Source organism: Lissotriton vulgaris, chromosome 3_1, assembly GCF_964263255.1.
Source record: "Lissotriton vulgaris chromosome 3_1, aLisVul1.2, whole genome shotgun sequence".
Classification (NCBI taxonomy): domain Eukaryota; kingdom Metazoa; phylum Chordata; class Amphibia; order Caudata; family Salamandridae; genus Lissotriton; species Lissotriton vulgaris.
The window spans coordinates 921,082,827-921,100,809 of NC_141689.1; the positions used below are offsets into that span (position 1 = coordinate 921,082,827).

Genomic DNA, 17,983 nt, shown 5'->3' on the forward strand with positions numbered 1-17,983 from the left:
TTTCCATGCCTCCCACCATAACCATATCATAACCATATCCTAATTAAATGTCTACCATTATCAAAAATTGGAGCTAACCGAGCCGGTTAATCAAACCGAAGATCATTGTAGTGAAACATGAGTAAACAATCATCATTAACATGAATCATTTCTGAGTCAGTTCATCGAGAAAGGCCTTTGCTTTGATTTCGGAATGAAAGAATTTTGGTTGACCACCCAATACAATTTTAAGCTTCGCAGGGTTGTTCATGTATGCTTGGGCATCCTTATCTTGGAACGGTTTGATCAGAGAGCGGAGCCGCCACCGTCTCTCCACAGTTACGTGGCAAAAGTCTGGTCTTGTGAAATAAGAGAGCCCATTATATACCAACTTATGGTCTGGTCTCGCTTTCTCAGCCACCGTCTGCCTTAACAAAAAATTTCCAAAATAAACTAAAATGGCTCGGGGATACACCCCCGGGTTTAGGTGGCAGGTTAAAAGGCATCCGGTGGGCGTGGTGGATTTCTGCATCCCAATTCCAGTTTTTAAGTTCAGGCATAGACTCTCTGAATAGTTTTATTATAAAGGCTCATGCATCCTCCCCCTCCATTTTCCCAGAATACGCAAATTATTACGTCGCTGCCGATTTTCGAAATCCTCCAGCTTCCATTTGATGTCTATGAGTTCGGCTTCCTGAAGTTTAATTCGCTCAGAGTTCAGAGTGGCCTCTTTCTCGTTCGTCATAACCCTGGCTTCCATCTCGGTGACTCTTTCACCTACCAGGTTGCAGGACTTAGAGAGTTTCCTGACAACTCCTTGCATTTAACGAAGTGCAGTCCGGGATCTTTTACTGTCCAGAGCTGTCTCTTCTCTATGTGCTGCAATAGCCTGTAAAATGGTTTCCACTGCAGAGTACGATATCGCCGAGGTGCCTGAGTTTGTAGGGCCCCCCCCCCAGATGTAACAACGGATTAGAAATGGAGTGATTATTGGCCGGGCCACACTGTTTAAGTCTGGATGTTGATTTGGGTTAGGCTCTGACAGTGCTAGCGTTCAAGCTCTCCTCACAATAGCTGTCCTCAGAAGAACTAAGCAGAGGTTCCGATTCAGACTCTTCATCTTCCAAGCCCTCTATAGAATCGCAGTCATCCGACCATTCTCCCACAACATTGACACCATTCTCATCAGAAAAAGAGTAAAACTCGCTAGGCTCTTTATCCTTCTCCTCAAGTAGCTGAACCTTTGAAGAGCTTTCCCCTGACGTATGCTCGTTTAAGACTTGATTCCCAACCATCGGGCCAAAGTTGTCAGTGGGTTGGATGGGTGGGGGTGAGCTTGGGGGCCCAACAGATATGGCTGGTATATGTATAATCGGCATTCCCGTAGGTAACACCTGTGTTGAATGCTCTACCCCAAGGGGAGTTATTTCACCTCGTACCCCCAACACATTTTCCCCTGCCCCTGAAAACGACATACAGCGTCCTTCCAGTTCTTGAACCTCACCAACACCAGCAAAACCACCTACACCACCAACAGAGATCCCACCAGGTGTAATGGATTGGACAGATTGGGCAGATTGGGCAGACTCAGCTGCATCGGTGTTACTTACAGTTATGGTGACTGCTGGGGGGGTTGCCCTAGGGCCGTAGTAGTAGAAGTAGAGGTAGCTCCAACCGTAGAGTTAATAGTGGTATTCAGCTGAGGCTCAGGTATTGCTGTGGGAGCCCCAGAGTTACAAATGCTTACTCCCGCATTATGCATTGTTTCCTCGTTAGCGGGGCTGTTCAAAGTGTCTTGGGTAGCCTCCTTTCCAAGGTCTTTCTGCGAGCTGCTCTGCGCTCCCTTTTTTAGAAACAAGTCCAATACTGTGCCCCCGGTGGTACTCAATTTTCTTCTAGCGGCAAGGGCGTCTTGTCTCGGGGAGTGTTCTGAGGAGGCTTGCTGTTTTCTAGTTTTGAGCTTCCCTGTATTGGAAAGGGAGTTGCCTCCTTCCTCATCGACCAGTAGTTCCTCCTGTTGCTGCCGCTCAGCCTCTTTGCGGAGGATTCTGGCAGCCTTCGCATACTGCTGCAACATCAATTCCAATGCATTCACCACCTGCTTGACGCTGTCCCTGCCACTTCTTACTTAAAGTAGCAATATTTGGCTACTTTGGGCTACTTTTTGGTTGGCTTTGAACTATAGAAAGCTTAAAGAATCTAACAGTACTGGATGCTGGTGTCCGTGTTGGAGTGCTACCGTCATCCGGGTTGCAAAAGTCAGTGTCACTTTGTGAGCCAAGTCCAACAATATGGCCAACATGTAAGGCACGGGGAATGACTGACAATACATTCATCCATAGTTGCACACAAGAAAGATGGTGGACATGAGGTGTCTGTGTAGATATGAATGATTATTGCACATTCAGTGGAGTGTTGCAGCTGTAGCAATTCAAGGCCAAGGAAAGTTGAAGTTTCAGTTTTTGGCACATGGGGGGCAGCCAATTAGATACAAGGTCGTTGTCGGAGTTGGCTGTGTCAACATATGTACTTCTACAATCACTGCGGCGATCTTCACGCACTTATAAATTAACTATACACTCTCCTTGCAGTACTCTAATGATGCAGTCTCTACATACGAACTTGTACAATGACCGAGACAAAGTTAGACAACTACATTTTTTCCCCACTGTCAAAGGTAAGATGGTTGCATACGCTGTCCAGAGCATTATGTAATGTGGTATGGCCTAGGGGCAGCATGTTGCATACATAATGAACACACGGACACAGATAGATAGTGAACTGGGTACGGGCACATGCATTCGACTCCTTTTTATTACCAGGGTCATATGTGCAGTGCCGTCTGTGGTGGATGCGTGTTGGGTGATTGTCAACCTACCCCCCGGGAATGGTTGTTGCTGGCAAGAAGTATAACAGTAATCATTGGATCAGACACTGAGATTCAATCATAAAGGGTCAATGATTTGTGCTGCACTAAGGTACGGGAACCAGATATGAAAAAATATAGAAAAGATTCTATTGTAAAGGGTTCATGACTTGTGGTACACTGAGGTAGGACAGCAAGTGTGAAATTATACACTAAATATTTTATCATAAAGTGTTGTAGTAACCACTTCACAGACGTATTTGTAATTTTAGTGATAATTTATTGGTAACTTCGTCCAGCTATAAAGAAAGGTGCAAGTCCGATATCTGCCACACCACATCACATCTGGCATCATAACGTTCTACACCTCTCGGGTGCAGCAGTCAGCACAGACATCGAGGAATGTTTTTAGTCACTTCCTCTTGAGAAAGTTCGAGGACATAGAGTACAATTCTGTAATAAATCAAACATGTCTCTTCTGACTGCAGTGTAGGTGTATGGAACAAAAGATGAAACAATTATGGAATACATTGTTGAAATATGTACGTTTCAGGGTCGTTCGTACGATCCAATTTGTCGATGTGAAAGAATCTTCAAGCTGAAGCTGTACAATTTTTTGCTAAGTGTCTTCGTCTGTGAAATTTCTGTCTTCTCAGACTTGGTAATATATCAAGTGACATAGCGAGCAACAGCAATTGAGTTATCTGCAACATATTTATGTCCACATCTTCAAAATCACCGGATTGTAATAATTAATGTACTTTGATTCTTCTGTTCTTTTCATATTATATGTATTTTTGGTTGATTTACGAGTGATAGTATGCCTCACTACTAATATTAAACTGTTCAGTCTTCCTTGCAATGACTTATGGTGCACTGAGTTACTAGTACCTTTGGCGCTCAGCATGTACGTACCCTACGATGATGTTCCGGGGAAGCCGCACTAGGATAAATGTCTTTTTTGTCTATTGAATTCTGCCTTAATAACGCCATGTGGCGATGACTTACGGTGCACTGAGTCAGTAGTACCTTTGGCGCTAAGTGTGTATTACCGTTAGTTGTAGTTCTCATTTGTGACGATTTTTTTTTTGTGGAAGCTATTGCTGGAAAACTGGGGATATTGGCTGTTTTCACTAGGTTCATAATTAAGTAATAATTTAAAATCACTGAAAAAACTCTGGGGCAGATTTATGATGCCCTTGCGCCGCAATTGCGTCACTTTATTTGACGCAACTGCGGCGCAAACAATGCGCCCTATTTGCAATCTAGGAGATGCGTCAAGTTGCAAAGCCCTGCGCCATAAGGAGGCGTTCCTGTGCAGGGGGGGGGAGTTCCTGCGCAGGGGGGGCGTTCCTTCGCAGGAACGCCTCCTGAAAGTGGCTGAGTGAAATCTATGAGATTTCACCCAGTCACTTTCAGGCCAATGCTGTGTCAAAACCCTGCGCCTGCTTGAAGCAGGCGTAGGTCTTGATGCAGCATTGTGTAGATGCGGCACCCCCGAGCCTTGCTGGAGCTGCGTTGCGCTTGCGATGCAACTCCAGCAATGCGCCACATTTCCGGCACAGATGCATCACGCATCTGTGCCGTTTTTGCACCATGGTGCGCCGCATTATAAATGCGGCGCACCATGGGTGGCGGAGCTGTGGTGCACTGTGGCGCACGTTAACTGGCGCATCCCTGGGGATGCGCCAGTTAACATAAATCTGCCCCTCAAGGTTTAAAGAAGATTATAATTAGAAATTAGCATTTAAAAAACCTTTGCAATTCACTGAAGAAACCCTATGTTTCAGGGACGTTATAGTTACAAATTAGCATTTAAAAAACCTTTGAAATTCACTGAAAAAACCATAGGTTTCAGGTACGTTATAGTTACAAATTAGCATTTAAAAAACCTTAGAAATTCACTGAAAAAAGCATAGGTTTCAGAGACGTTATAGTTAGTTCAACATTTCACTCGTACAAAACCATAGAAATTCCACCATTATAGTTAGTTGAGCTAACTATAACTCGCGTCCCCGCAATGCACTGCTGATGACGTCATATATTACATCATTAGTGACATGGTCAGTGACATCACTGATGACATCACTGATGACATCTCAAATGACATCACAGATGACAACACTGATGACATCTTCCACGTGAAAATGTGACGCACCTCCTTACAGTCTAATATAACCTGTGATACACCCACTAATTTCCAACTATAATGTCCCTGAAACCTATGTTTTTTTCAGTGAATTTCTAAGTTTTTTTAAATGCTTATTTCTAACTATAGCATAGTGGTCACAATTGCAGGGTGGTGCAGAAAGGGGACTGGGCCTCCAACCAGCGCTCAGGAATTCTGCTGTGTTGGACTTACAGGAGGGTTACTTGGCCCCCAAAGTCTCTCAGGAGTAAAGTGGACTTCATCCCCCAACCAGTACTGTGCCAGGAGGGGCATTTGCAGAGTGTTGGAGAAAGGTGAGCATGGCCTCTGAAGACTTCTTAGCAATCCCACTGTGTGGACTTACTGGAGACAACAGGAGGGGTAGTTGGCCCCCAAGGACAACCTTGGGGGCCAACCACCCCTCCTATCACCTCCAGTCAGATCTCACAATTCTCAAATATCGATAACTGGAAATCTTTAAATATATCAAAAACTACTAAATGGATTTCCGCCCTTTTGTTTTTAATATGAGCGTGCTTTCTGAACCAAGAGCTATCTCTCTGCCAAATTTGGTGTAATTCTGTTTAGCAGTTCAGGCTGAAGCCGTGTCTAACGTTTCCTATGGAAATTAACATTTAGAAAACACGTTATGGGAGCCCCCTTTTTTCTTGGCCCCCACTTAACGAATCACCCTGAAACATTTAAGACAGCTGCTTAGCTGGGCGGGGCAAAGGTGAAAATGTCATGAAGATTCATTAAATGGTTCCAAAGGTATTGACCAATCAAAGAAAGCTTTTCCTATCGAAACCATGACCTAACTATAACTACCTAGATAGGTTATATATCAAAACAAAACTCTATCAGGCATAGAGTGACACATAAATTATGCAAAAAAACAACAGAGATCTCTGGCTAGTTCTCAAGTTAAGGTGGAAAGCAGCTCCTATATAGAGCACTCACAACACCAGCGCACCTCAAATTACTGCTTTTCTATCAAAGTCTTTAAGCATAGGATATTAGCACAGAGCCATCCGGGCAGAGATGGAAAGGGACAAAGCCTTTTGCCATTTCTACAGCAAAGTCGTTAAACATAGGATTAGCACAGTGCTATCCATGCCAAGCTGTAAAATGACCAAAAAGACAAAAGCTTTTACCACTCCAGGCTCAGTATTACAGCTTTTAATTGGTAAAGTACCATACAAGCCAACCTGCATACTTTGCATATATATCAAACCTAACCTCTCGCAGCACAAGAACACAGTGTGAGAAATACTCCTTTATTGAAATTTACAGCGTATCAGATCCCTCACTTTTTTCAGCTGGTCCCAGCCTTTCCTAAAGATACACTGGCCATCCGGCCATTTCTTTTAAAGGTACATCGTGTCATAGACATTAAAGACATCAATGTTTCTGAAGTCTTTCTTTGATTTTAACATATTTTAATTTTGACTTTTTTTATATATCTTTTTTTCTCTCCTTATGATTACAATGCAATACATAGGTATAACAAACTCCTGGGTACTTTACTTTCAAGTGTACTGGATTTAGATCTGAGAACTGGGAGGTCTTATTTAAATATTTAGTCTCTTGGGCCAGTGCCCCTATTCAGTCACGGCTAGTTATTATCTAAAATTGAAGAGGTAAAATGTTTATACAGGAAGAAATGGACACAGTTTTTACAGCTTTACAGACATAAAAACGTATGCATGTATCTCAATTCTATAAATAAATATCTAAAGGATAAAACCACTACCACCAATTGATTAGTATATATCAAAAAAACATCATCTGTCAAATATATTGAAATCCATATAAAAAAAAGTGGAAGGGTGTTTTCTGAAACATAAATACTTATGAATATCTATTTACAAAATGTTAATAAATTCATCAATGAAGCTGTTCATTTCATCAATAAATACACAAATATTGTCACATGAGAGATGTCATCAGCAAAATAATTACAAGTAAGGGCTATGTACAGTTCCTAGTCCATTTTACTTAGTAAACCAGACATGGACTACTCTAAGCATATACTGGGGGCATCAATGGAATCACTTCCAACTCTTCGTCCCTGTTAAGGCCCCCCGGGAATTTAGTATGTAAGTCTAAGATATACTTGTGCTTGAGCCATCTAAGATTGTCCACCCTATTCCTGTCTCTTATATTTGGGGCAACTCTATCTACTGCAAAGTAATTGAGTAGTCCAATATCACCCTCTCGGTGGTCATAAAAGTGCCTGTCCAATGAGTAAGTCAAGTCATGGTTTCTTATAGTCAATACAATTTCAGTCAACCTGCGCGCTTTACCATGATTGCATTTAAAAAAGCCCCTCTTGGCAGATAGCCAAGTATCCACGTTATGTTTCCTGACAATGTAACTGTGTGTTGGGCTGTCTGACAACGTCTTCCCTTTCCTGTAGCTTACTGGAGGAACTGATGGTAGATCTCTCCCTATCACTGTGCCACTTTTCACCAGTTTCCAGTAATTTCTCATTATCTGGGAGACCTTGGGAGACATAGAGGTAAAGGACGTGATGAATCTAGTTATAGAATTACCATTTTCCCTCCTTGTGTTTGGATACAGTAACTGGCTCCTAGTTATATTACTAGTTTTAGATATCGCAATAGTCAAAGTTCTTGAGTCATAGACCCTCTATTGGAACCTATTGTTCATTTTCATCACCTGTCCTTCAAATTCTTGTTCCTGACTACAGATCCTTTTCAGTCTCTGGGTTCACCGTAGGGAATACTCTGTGTCAGATTCTTGGGCTGACTTTTAAAGTGCAAAGTGCTATTTCCTGCCATTGGTTTGCGATGGACTGTGGTGTTAATGCACCCATCCTTTACTTGTAACAAAATATCCAAAAATGAAATCTCAATAGAGCTCATATGTGATGTAAAGTGGAGATTTAAAGTATTGGCAACTGAGAACCTTTACATACTCCTCTGCTTTAGATCTGGACCCGTTCCATAACAAAAATAAGTTGTCAATGTAAAGGGTCGAGATCAAGGTTTTCTGGACATATTTGGAATTTGCACCAGCCCAGGCTACCTGCTTCTCCCACCAGGACATCACCAAGTTGGTATAGCTAGAGGTGAAGCAGGTCCCCATTGCCATTCCCACCTTCTGTTTTTTCAAGGATTCCATCATGTATAATGATATTATCTTTCAGACAGATGCTCATCATTTTAAGAAGCATCCGATTGTGTTCCAAGAAACAGGCCTGCCTCTTCTTAAGAAAATATTCACAGGCCTGTAGCCCAAAGTTGTGTCCGATGGATGTATATCCCCTTCCGTGCTCAAGACGAGCTCAGCTCGTCATGAGGTATACCTTTAGGGCGCTCATGACGAGCTGAGCTCGTCATGACCACACCCATTTACATTGAGTCCCAGCACAGGGGAAGAATCTGCCAAGCAGCCAAGGTGTTAAACGGCAGATAGGTCTAATGCAATCATAATGTGTGAGTCTGCGCAGACAAGGTTATTGATCTTGGTGAGGAAATAACCACTGTCCTTACAGTTTTCATAACAACCCCGCCAGATTTCTTAATTTCATCAAATCTCTGATTACCATTTTATGGAACACATCCAAATTGTCATGTGGGGTTAAGGGAATGGAACATGATTTCATTCTGAAACCACTCCCACTCGCTGGTCTAATATCAATCCCCATGTTTCCATAATATGTTTCATGTCAACATGGGGATCCCTCCCTTCACTTTCATGATATAAAGTCTCCTGGGCATATATATATATATAATCATACATATAGGAAATTCACAAACATCGGCATGCATGTTGAATCAAACACATGTACAAAACTTTACCAATTTGACAAATTCCACATGCAAATAAATCTGTGTTTCTATGTCTGCATCATTTATGTTTGCAGGAATGCATGAATGTATGAATGTAGATTGCAATTTTTAAGTTTTTTTCTTAAGTAAACTGGGGGCAGATTTCAAAGAAATATTTACACTTTTTGTTTGCTAGCTAGTTCTTTAACTTTTCATGTCCATATAAAGAGGATTTCCGTTAGACAAAACCATAGCTGTTGCTTGAAACATTTGCACTATGCATAGTTCTAAAATGGGCTTTAGCTTGTTGAAATCAAGATAGGCCATTGGAAAATTGCCAGTTTTTTTTTTACATTTTTACATTTCGTATGGGCTACAATGAATGCCCATGGTTCTTGGCACACATTAGTCACTATGATTACACATTGGTTGAAAAATACACTTTTCTGTCAAATCCAAGAGAATGACTTTTCATAGACGTGTCCATGGATTCTTTATTTTCACAAATGTGTGTGAAAGAAGTGTGGCTCACTGGTTAGAGGAGGCAGACCTGGAAGCAGAGGTCAGCCCCGGACCAGGGTTCAATTACCGGCTCAGCGGGGTCTTGAGTCCTAAAATATCCATGGACTTGACAATTCTCGCTCCGGTGCCTACTCGATTCACAGGTTCACACTCTGCAACTCTGGGCAATAGCTTGCTTAATCTCCACAACGGCCCCTCGTCGTGGGATGCCTGGCTTTCACCTTGCGGATACCTTGACGGGGTTATCTCACAGGGGAATACCAGGACGGGTTCCCTAAGCAAGCGCTTAGAAACTGGTTGGTGATTTGCGCTATATAAATTCCTGTACATTTACATTTGTGTGACACACAGACACACACACACATATACACGTCCAGTTTTTCCCCTTAAGTTTGGGGCCACAGTAACAAGGCGATCTGCAACAATAATGCCCAAAGCTTCAGTGCCATCTACTAGGATACCTTCCTATTGAAATGGAAGAAGTGAGATTATTTGCAGTTGAGGGTCTCTGAAAGAATATTTTTCTCTTTCTTGCCACATGTGCAGTGTACTGCCACACTGACATATGTTCATCTCCTCCTTGTGCGGCCTCATATATGGGCCCTAAGGCACTCTTTCATTTAACTATCTCCTACATCCACCTGTACCTTCCAAGCCCATATTTTACCCCCTGATGCCCCTTTGTCTATGATCTGTAGCCCCAGGCCACAGCACTTGCACCAGAGGTGTGCTAAAATCCACTTTTTTGTGTATGCAGTGAGGACAAACTTAAGGGACTGGAGGCTTGCTGTTTCTGGTGGTGGGTTCCAGTGAGGATTTTTTGCGGGGAAAGCTGTGCATCAGCTCTTGCACCCCGGCCTGTCCCATATAAATATTTATAAATCATATCCCGCCCCTCCATTCCTAAAATACTAGAAGCCAATTAGGCGAGGCTATGCACAAGTTGGAAACAATTACCCATCATTAAAAAAAATATGGGTTTGACAAAATATATAGTCGAGCAGATCATGCGTGTGTTGCAATGCTGTCTAGGTGAAAAAGTTAGTATGCGAGACGAGCTGCCGGTGGTGAAAGACTGTTGCTCGACACATTCTGCAGGGTGGGCATTTAGTCTCTGCTAGAAGCTAGCATGTTCACGGTGAGGGGACCACACTTTCAAGTGCACTTAGCCACAGCAGCAATAGGGCCTGGCCAATAGCACCGTTGCACACTGGAATGCTGTGTCATCCTCACCAAAAACCTGAGTGGCCCTCTGGGGCAAAACATGGTATCCATATCCAATAGTAGTTGTTACCTCTGAAAACAGCCATGCAACTGATGTGCCAATACTCCTTCTGAATTAATTTTAGCCTCTGTGATATTGACAATTCCTCTTTATTGTGCATGTAAAAGGTAAGAAACAATGACAGCCAGTTGCCATGTTGTAAACATTATTCATGACAATCTTTGGTTTAGAAATTGTATACACTCTACAAATTATAAAACTAGTCTCCGTCTTTCTCCGAAAATCTTTTGATTTTATCACTTTCAATTATACTGGGAACGTTCTGTTCCAATTTCTGATCGTCCTTAGTATACCTAAACACTCTATAAAAAAACCGACAGATATAAGTCTCATGTTGAACATAGATGTAAAATAATTAACCCAATAAATTAAATAATCCCCGTGGACCTGGCCCACTCCTTCTAAATTTTACAGTGACTTTGTGGATCTATGGTAAAATTACCCCCCAAAACATTTTTGGGACCCAGGCGGAGTCCATCCGGGACCCCACCACCAGGCCTAGAGGGTCAGAGTATTCCTAACCTGCACCCCTGCCCCTTCTCTTTTTTAAAACTTCTCTTTGGACTTGACCAAGTCAGAGTCTCAAGATGGCTGCCAGCACTTCCTGGTTGAAGTGTTGGCAGCCAATCAGATCTCAGCATGAGATTTGTCAGATCAGCTGAAAATTTGCGTCCCTAGAAATTCAAATGTATCTTTCTTTATTAACTCCTAAATTACTGAAGGTATGTACATCAAATTATAAAAAGGGTTATTTCTGGAGCAAGATCTACCTTTCTGCCAAATTTGGTGTAACTCCATCTAGCGATTCGGGCTGTGGTTGTGATCAAAGTCCTTATGAGAAATTGCAAAGGAAAAATCTTTTTCTCAGCCACCACTTGCCAGATCACCCCGAAACTTTCCAGGCAGCAGCTGATGTGAGATGCACTCTAGTTTTGCAAATTTTGAGAATATTTGTCAAACAGCGCCACATCTATTAGCAAAAAAAAGCTTACTCTATGAAATCCAAGTCCTAACTATAATTACCTACTGCCGACCACCTCCAGTGGGAACCAGTATTGCTCCCTCCCACAGGGAGCAGCTACAAATGCTTGGGAGTGGACTGGAGCCGGCAGGAGCAGTGGAGGCATTGTCGCTCCCCCTGCAGCCCCAAATAATGGTAAAGAGGGTGCCTCGGGTGGGCTCCAAGGTACTCACCCTTTATTGGCCAGGCCCTAGGGGTAGGGTTCCTGGGGCCAAAATCAGCCCTGGGAGGGAGTCTTCTCTCCCCCTCCCCATTTGAAATATTGTTGGGCCCCGGGAAATGGGGTTACTGGGAGTAAATCAGCCTGGGGAGTGGGGCTGCATGCCCCTGCCATAAATTAAGTGATGGACACCTTGGGATGGGGTCCTCATGGCCACAACCCTGTGCTGCACACGGCCAAAGGCCATGCACAGCGTGGGCTAGGCTGCAGATAAGTAACTATAAATTGCCATACATTAAAAAAAATCCTAGAAATTCACTGAAAAAAAACAAAGGTTACAGGAATGTTTTAGTAAGGAAAAACCATGTAAAAACAAAGAAATTCACTGAAACATAGGTTACAGGGACGTTATAGTTAGGATTTTTTTTTAAAAAGCCTTAGAAATCCACTAAAAAAACAAAGGTTTAAAGGACATTTACATTAGTTCAGATTTTACACAAACAAATCCATACAAATTCAGAAGTTCTAGTTAGAGTTATCTCAAGTAACTATAACTTGTGGCCTAAGGTAACTATGACTCGTATCCTCTCCATTCACTGCTAATTACCCCACATATTACATCACTCATGATATCTCTTATGACATTATTGATATCAGTGCAACATTTGCTGTCAAATTATTGGTGATAAAACTGTACATAGTGAGGGCCCGAGTTACAGTTACCTCAGGACACAAGTTTTATTCCAATCATCTATGCGTAATTAATATTAAACTTTAAAAAATATGTGAATGCAACCTGGCATATTCTTCACTATTTTATTTGTTCTGGATGGGAACACACACATTATTTTTGCTGCATTGTGTTGGAAACCTACATATTACTTTAGCTGCATTTGGAACAAACATGCTTAAGCCCACTCTAAAAGTAGTTAGTGACCTCTGATACCTTACAGTTTTCACTTATGGTGGTTTTGGAACCACTCAAGTAGTGTGTGAACTGACTAAGGAGCACATTGCTCAGTGACGTTTATTATTATGTCAGTCCTATAAGCTGCAAGCATGGATATTATGTTGATGTGTCTAATGTCAGTTACTGTATTAAATGTGTTTCATGAATTCTGCAATGTCACCTCAGTTTATTTCTGTACCGTAAAGAATGAGAAGCTCAATGTGAATTTATAGCAAATCAAAAAAACGTGATACCCTGGAAAGTCTGATGCCTGCCCTGAGATGTGGGGAGAGTAAAGCTGTATATATATATATTTATGTGTGTATGTGTGATAAGAGTTGCTATATAGATTTTGCAATATTTAGGGCACTACTGGCAAAGCAATGGATAGATATACATTGTATCCAATCCCGGGGTCTCCCGAAAAATACATGGGTCAACGATACATTAAAGTTGGCTTTCGCAGAGGAATCTCATTGAAGAGTAACAAGGAGCATTAATAGAGTGGTTGAAGATCTAGGTTTGGGAACAGAAGGGATGCACTTAATTACTTTGATGGCATTGAAGAGACTACAATAGACATAAAGCTGCTCAAGAATGTATGAGGTAGTGTGCCTTAACAAATTCAAAATCATCAATAAAGCAGGCATTATCATCAAATAAATACGTATTCATGAGACAAGGTATAGATTATATATTATAAACCATAAAGGTTTACTAAGAAAATAATTAGCATAATGCTTAGTCAAATGCAACAGGGGACCCGACAGTTAAGCCTCATGAAGAATCTTAAAATTATTCTAAGACCTACTCAAGAACCAAGAGATGACTGCACGGTTCAATCTCAAAATGTGCCTTTTTAAAAAAAATCTATAATTCTGTCTAATGTCACCTGTATTTAGGAGGAAAGGATATTTAGCACAGTTGTGAAGGAGGGACCATTTGACCAAACTCAAAATCAGGCCCCTGGTTCTACAGAGTGCAGTGTATTCGTTTTTAATGCAAAATGTTCATAATGCTAGTGTGACATTATTAATTAATCAAAATAGCTGTCACAGATTTATGATGAAAATAATTATCTCTTATAGCCATCTTACTGTTTTTCTGTTTGTATATTGACTGCTTTTGTTTTCAATATCAGTGAGGGAGTAAAAAGAGTTGATGGTTCTAGACTTGCTGAACATAAGATGCATTGAAGTTCACTCCTATACACCTGTTGACTGCAAATGTCTGGGATCCCTATCAGTTCCTTCTCTTGTATTATACTTTTAGGTGGGCTCCATCCCCACTGATTAACACTGCCTTTGTTTCAAACAGAAGAATACTGTCTGAGTTGTTCACAAGTAAGCCTTCTTTGTTGTCTCTTTTGCAGGTTGAGATTGTGATGTCACTGCTGTCGATGTTTTGCCCTCCACTGTTTGAAACAATTGCTGTTATGGAAGACTACCACCCACGTGTTGCATTAAAGTGGCAACTTGGTCGTATTTTCGCTCTTTTTCTTGGAAACCTCTATACCTTTTTGCTTGCTTTGATTGATGATGTCAATTTAAAGGTGAGTGTGACTAGACACTTGTAAAAGTTTTTAACGCATAATAGAAGAACACATGGCTTAAGTGTCAAGCTAAATGAGATCTAAATTCAAACTAATAATAATCTTTTTGTACTGCACAATGATTTTCCAATAGACTTCGCACTTCCTGATTGAGCTCTCTCTTAAACTTCAGTAACAATTGTTGTACCCTACTGCAAACTGTGCTGCACATTATGTGTTAAGTGCGGTATATGTAAAATTATGCAGCTGATGCCGCATTCACAGAATCACAAATTTACACTAACCCTGCCCATTGTTTCATCAACAGTCTATTCATGAAATATAAACAAAATGTACATGTTCCAGTTGCAGTCAGTGTGCACTGTTATCTGAACCTTATAGTCAATAGCTTCTACAATATCTTACTTCTAAGAAAGAATCTATTTGATAGCAAGGAGTTTTTTTTCAAAATGTCTACATTCCTATCTACAAAGGTATTCTTCGCTACTTTTTACGGTAGACAATTAGGCAGGATAGTCATTATTTCACTGTTTTCAACAAACATTTCCCTGTTTAAAAAAGCAATTTCTTGAAACTAACTTTCCCAAAACAAACTTGTAATCTAAAAATAATACATAATGGGTAACCAGAGTGATGTAGGTCGTAATATAAAAACTGGCCAGTGGCCTGTCCTCCTCTGGGGTAACGGAATAAATTGCTCTGTCGCCCTAGTGGAAGCGCCAACTGCCAGATTTAGAACTGCTTGCTGTCCCAGATGCCATTTCTGCTGTCATTGCGGTTCCTGCCAATGCATTGTGAGTTTGCTGTAAGGCTCCATCAACATGACAGAGCCATCCATCAAACGAAAAAAAAAAATTACATTTTGAAAAAGAAAATACCAAAGCGGGATTATCCTTTTGAAAATAATTAAAAAAAGCAATGCATGGGAGTTTTTCCCATTGGCGAGGAGGGCATTGTGCACTTTTAGATGACCATTATTTGCTAGGTTTGTCATGACAGTGACGGGCATTAAAAAATGGCTGTATATCTTCCCATCTAAATTAAAAGGGTGCACATGTAGCCAAAACCACGGACGGTCCTTACTCCGTTGGGCCATTGGACAAGTTTGAACAGAGTGGAGATGCAGAAGTCTTCAACGCCATCAAACTATGGCCCTTCCAATTTTTAAATTGGGCTAGCAGACCATAACGGTGGTAGTGGGGAATTAGATCACAGTTGTGAAAGACTTAAATGAGGCCCTTAGGGGCCGATTAGGATGGCGGAAGTTGTCCTGACTGGTCAACCCTGCTGTTCATGAGAGTGATGGAGGCCATCTTTCCATTGAGAACTGAAAACTCAGACTCTTGGTCAGTAAATAACACCTACAATCCTACCTTTGCTACTTTTTTAGATGTTCGATCAGCTTCAAATTGTAGGCATAAACCTGGCATGAAGGTGCTGCTATGTTGATAAGGCAATGGCATACAAAACTGTAACCACATGATGCACAAGTTAACTGAGAATAGTTAAATAGGCTGCTTTGAGCATGTGGATGTTGCATGTACAGCATGTGCTCTATGAAGGTTTTTTCTTGTTGGTGATGATGACAGAGAACAAAGTGGTATTTGGTTGTAGGAATTACTGGTGGGTGCTGGAGGTTTGTGGTATGGTAGAGCATATGGAAATTAATAAAAGTGTATTAAAGTTTTAAAAAACAAATTTATGTATGTTAAATGTTAATGTTAAATATTGAAATATATGAATTTTAAATGTAGAATAATATTTTTTATGTTATAGCACAATTAACTCTTTTTTCAATTCAATTTTATTAATATGTGGTATATTGAAATATGTTAAACTTATTTTGTAACTATTTTAAAATAACAATATCTATCTATAATGTATATATATTTTTTTTAACAATACAATATTTTAATATACATTGAAAATGTTTTGTTTTTTAACATTATTCGTTATGGGTTTTATTTAAAATCCCCATTCCCATTATTTTCATGGGAGTGTGTTGCAGTGCCTGTGAGTGATGCTGGACGTGCTCCAACTCTGAGCTGGGGTATTTATTTACAACTGTTGAGGGTCTTTTTTGGCTGTAGTAACTATAGAAGTGCATTTTGTGATGAGGAATTGGCTTAATCTTTCGTTGGTGCTCGAATGTCGCTCCCTAAATTTCATCCTAACTTTCTTCAACCCCTTAAACCCTTCTCCTTTAGTCATAAGTATTCCCCATTTTCCAGCCACTTCCCGCATCCCACCCATATTTACTACTAAAATGTGCACCTAGGTGTGTGGAGGTGTCCGCAGTTGGGGAGATCTTCGCACATAAAAGATAGACGTGGGGGTGTAGACTGATGCATGTAGCTTATTGAATAGCATTTTGAAGTACATTAGTACAATTATTGTTGTACTGCTAAATGTACTAAACAATGCAGTTTGTGAATAGACTCCTTTGATTTCTTGGTAGCCATGAAACAAGTCAGTTTCAGTCTTCTGCAGGGCCAACATATTCTGTTTGGACTGAATCCCAAGATGAATGAGTTACTCCATACGTTGAAGATTTTTCACAGAATGTATTTAGAAAAATGTCTAATTTAAATAGAGCTGTTGCTAAGCATATAATGTGACAGGGCCAATGTGTATACAAATACTTTGAGGGGTAACTCTTTCCAAAATGAATCTAAAAACAAGTGTATTAGACCTGGCGTCATTGGCTACTGTTTTACCAACTTCACTTTTGCTGGCTTTATGATTTTGGGCACTTTACCACTGCTAACCAGTCCTGAAGTGAATATGCTCTGCACTCAAAACATGGCAACATTCACTTATCCAAAATTGGCATATTTAATGTATGTGTGTGTCCCTAGTAAAGTGTGCTACATGTGCCCAGGGCCTGTAAACTAAATGCTACTAGTGGGTCTGCATCCCTGATTGTGCCACCCACTTCAATGGCATTTAAACATGTCTCATGCCTGCCACTGAAGAACCTATTTGTGCAGTTTAAATTACAATTTGACCTGGCAAGTTTACTTACTTTCAAAGTCCAAACATTTCCCTTTATTAAATACAAGTCACCCCTAAGGTAGGCCCTAGGCAGCCCTATTGGCAGAATGCAATGTATTTAAAAGATAGGACATGTAATTTTTGAGTTTTACATGTTCTAGTAGCAAAGCAATGCCTATGTCTCCCATATGTTAACATTAGGATTGCCTTAAAATTTCTTTTAAGTGTTATTTCTAAACAGGAAAAGATGGAGATTTGGAGGTTGGTGTCTCTGGACTCCAAATTTAAAATCATAACTTATGGTGAAGTCGGATTTTAAATTGAAAGTTTGAAAATGACACTTTTAGAAAGATGGCAGATTCCTATTTAAGCAATTATGTGCCTCTGCCTATCTCTGAATACATATCTGGCTGGAATGTGTGCATTTCCCTTGGACAGTCGAACAAAGGAAGCTGAGGTGTGACATCTGCATCCCTATGGCCCATCACCAAGCTGATGGGTCTTCCTGAGGTAGACTGGGAGGGAGAAGCTAGCAGTTTCATCTGAATAGGGCTGTACCTGACCCCACCTAAAAGAGCTATGTAGCCCCCTGTAGTGAGCCTGGAGCCAGGGCAGGAAAGACAGAGATCTTCTGATCTTCAAAGGCCTCTTTGAAGTCTCCCTTACTTCATAGGCACATTGGAGTATAAGAACTGGTCCCCTGACACTA

General features: G+C 40.9%; 1 protein-coding gene across 1 annotated transcript in view; it reads left to right on the forward strand.

Moving 5' to 3' along the window:
- LOC147727212 (transmembrane channel-like protein 2-B) overlaps positions 1 to 17,983 on the forward strand; it is a 748,500-nt gene that overhangs the window by 512,545 nt on the left and 217,972 nt on the right. The window contains exon 11 of the mRNA XM_086963588.1: positions 14,101 to 14,280. Coding sequence (XP_086819714.1) covers positions 14,101 to 14,280 — 180 coding nt within the window. The remainder of the gene's footprint in view (positions 1 to 14,100; positions 14,281 to 17,983) is intronic.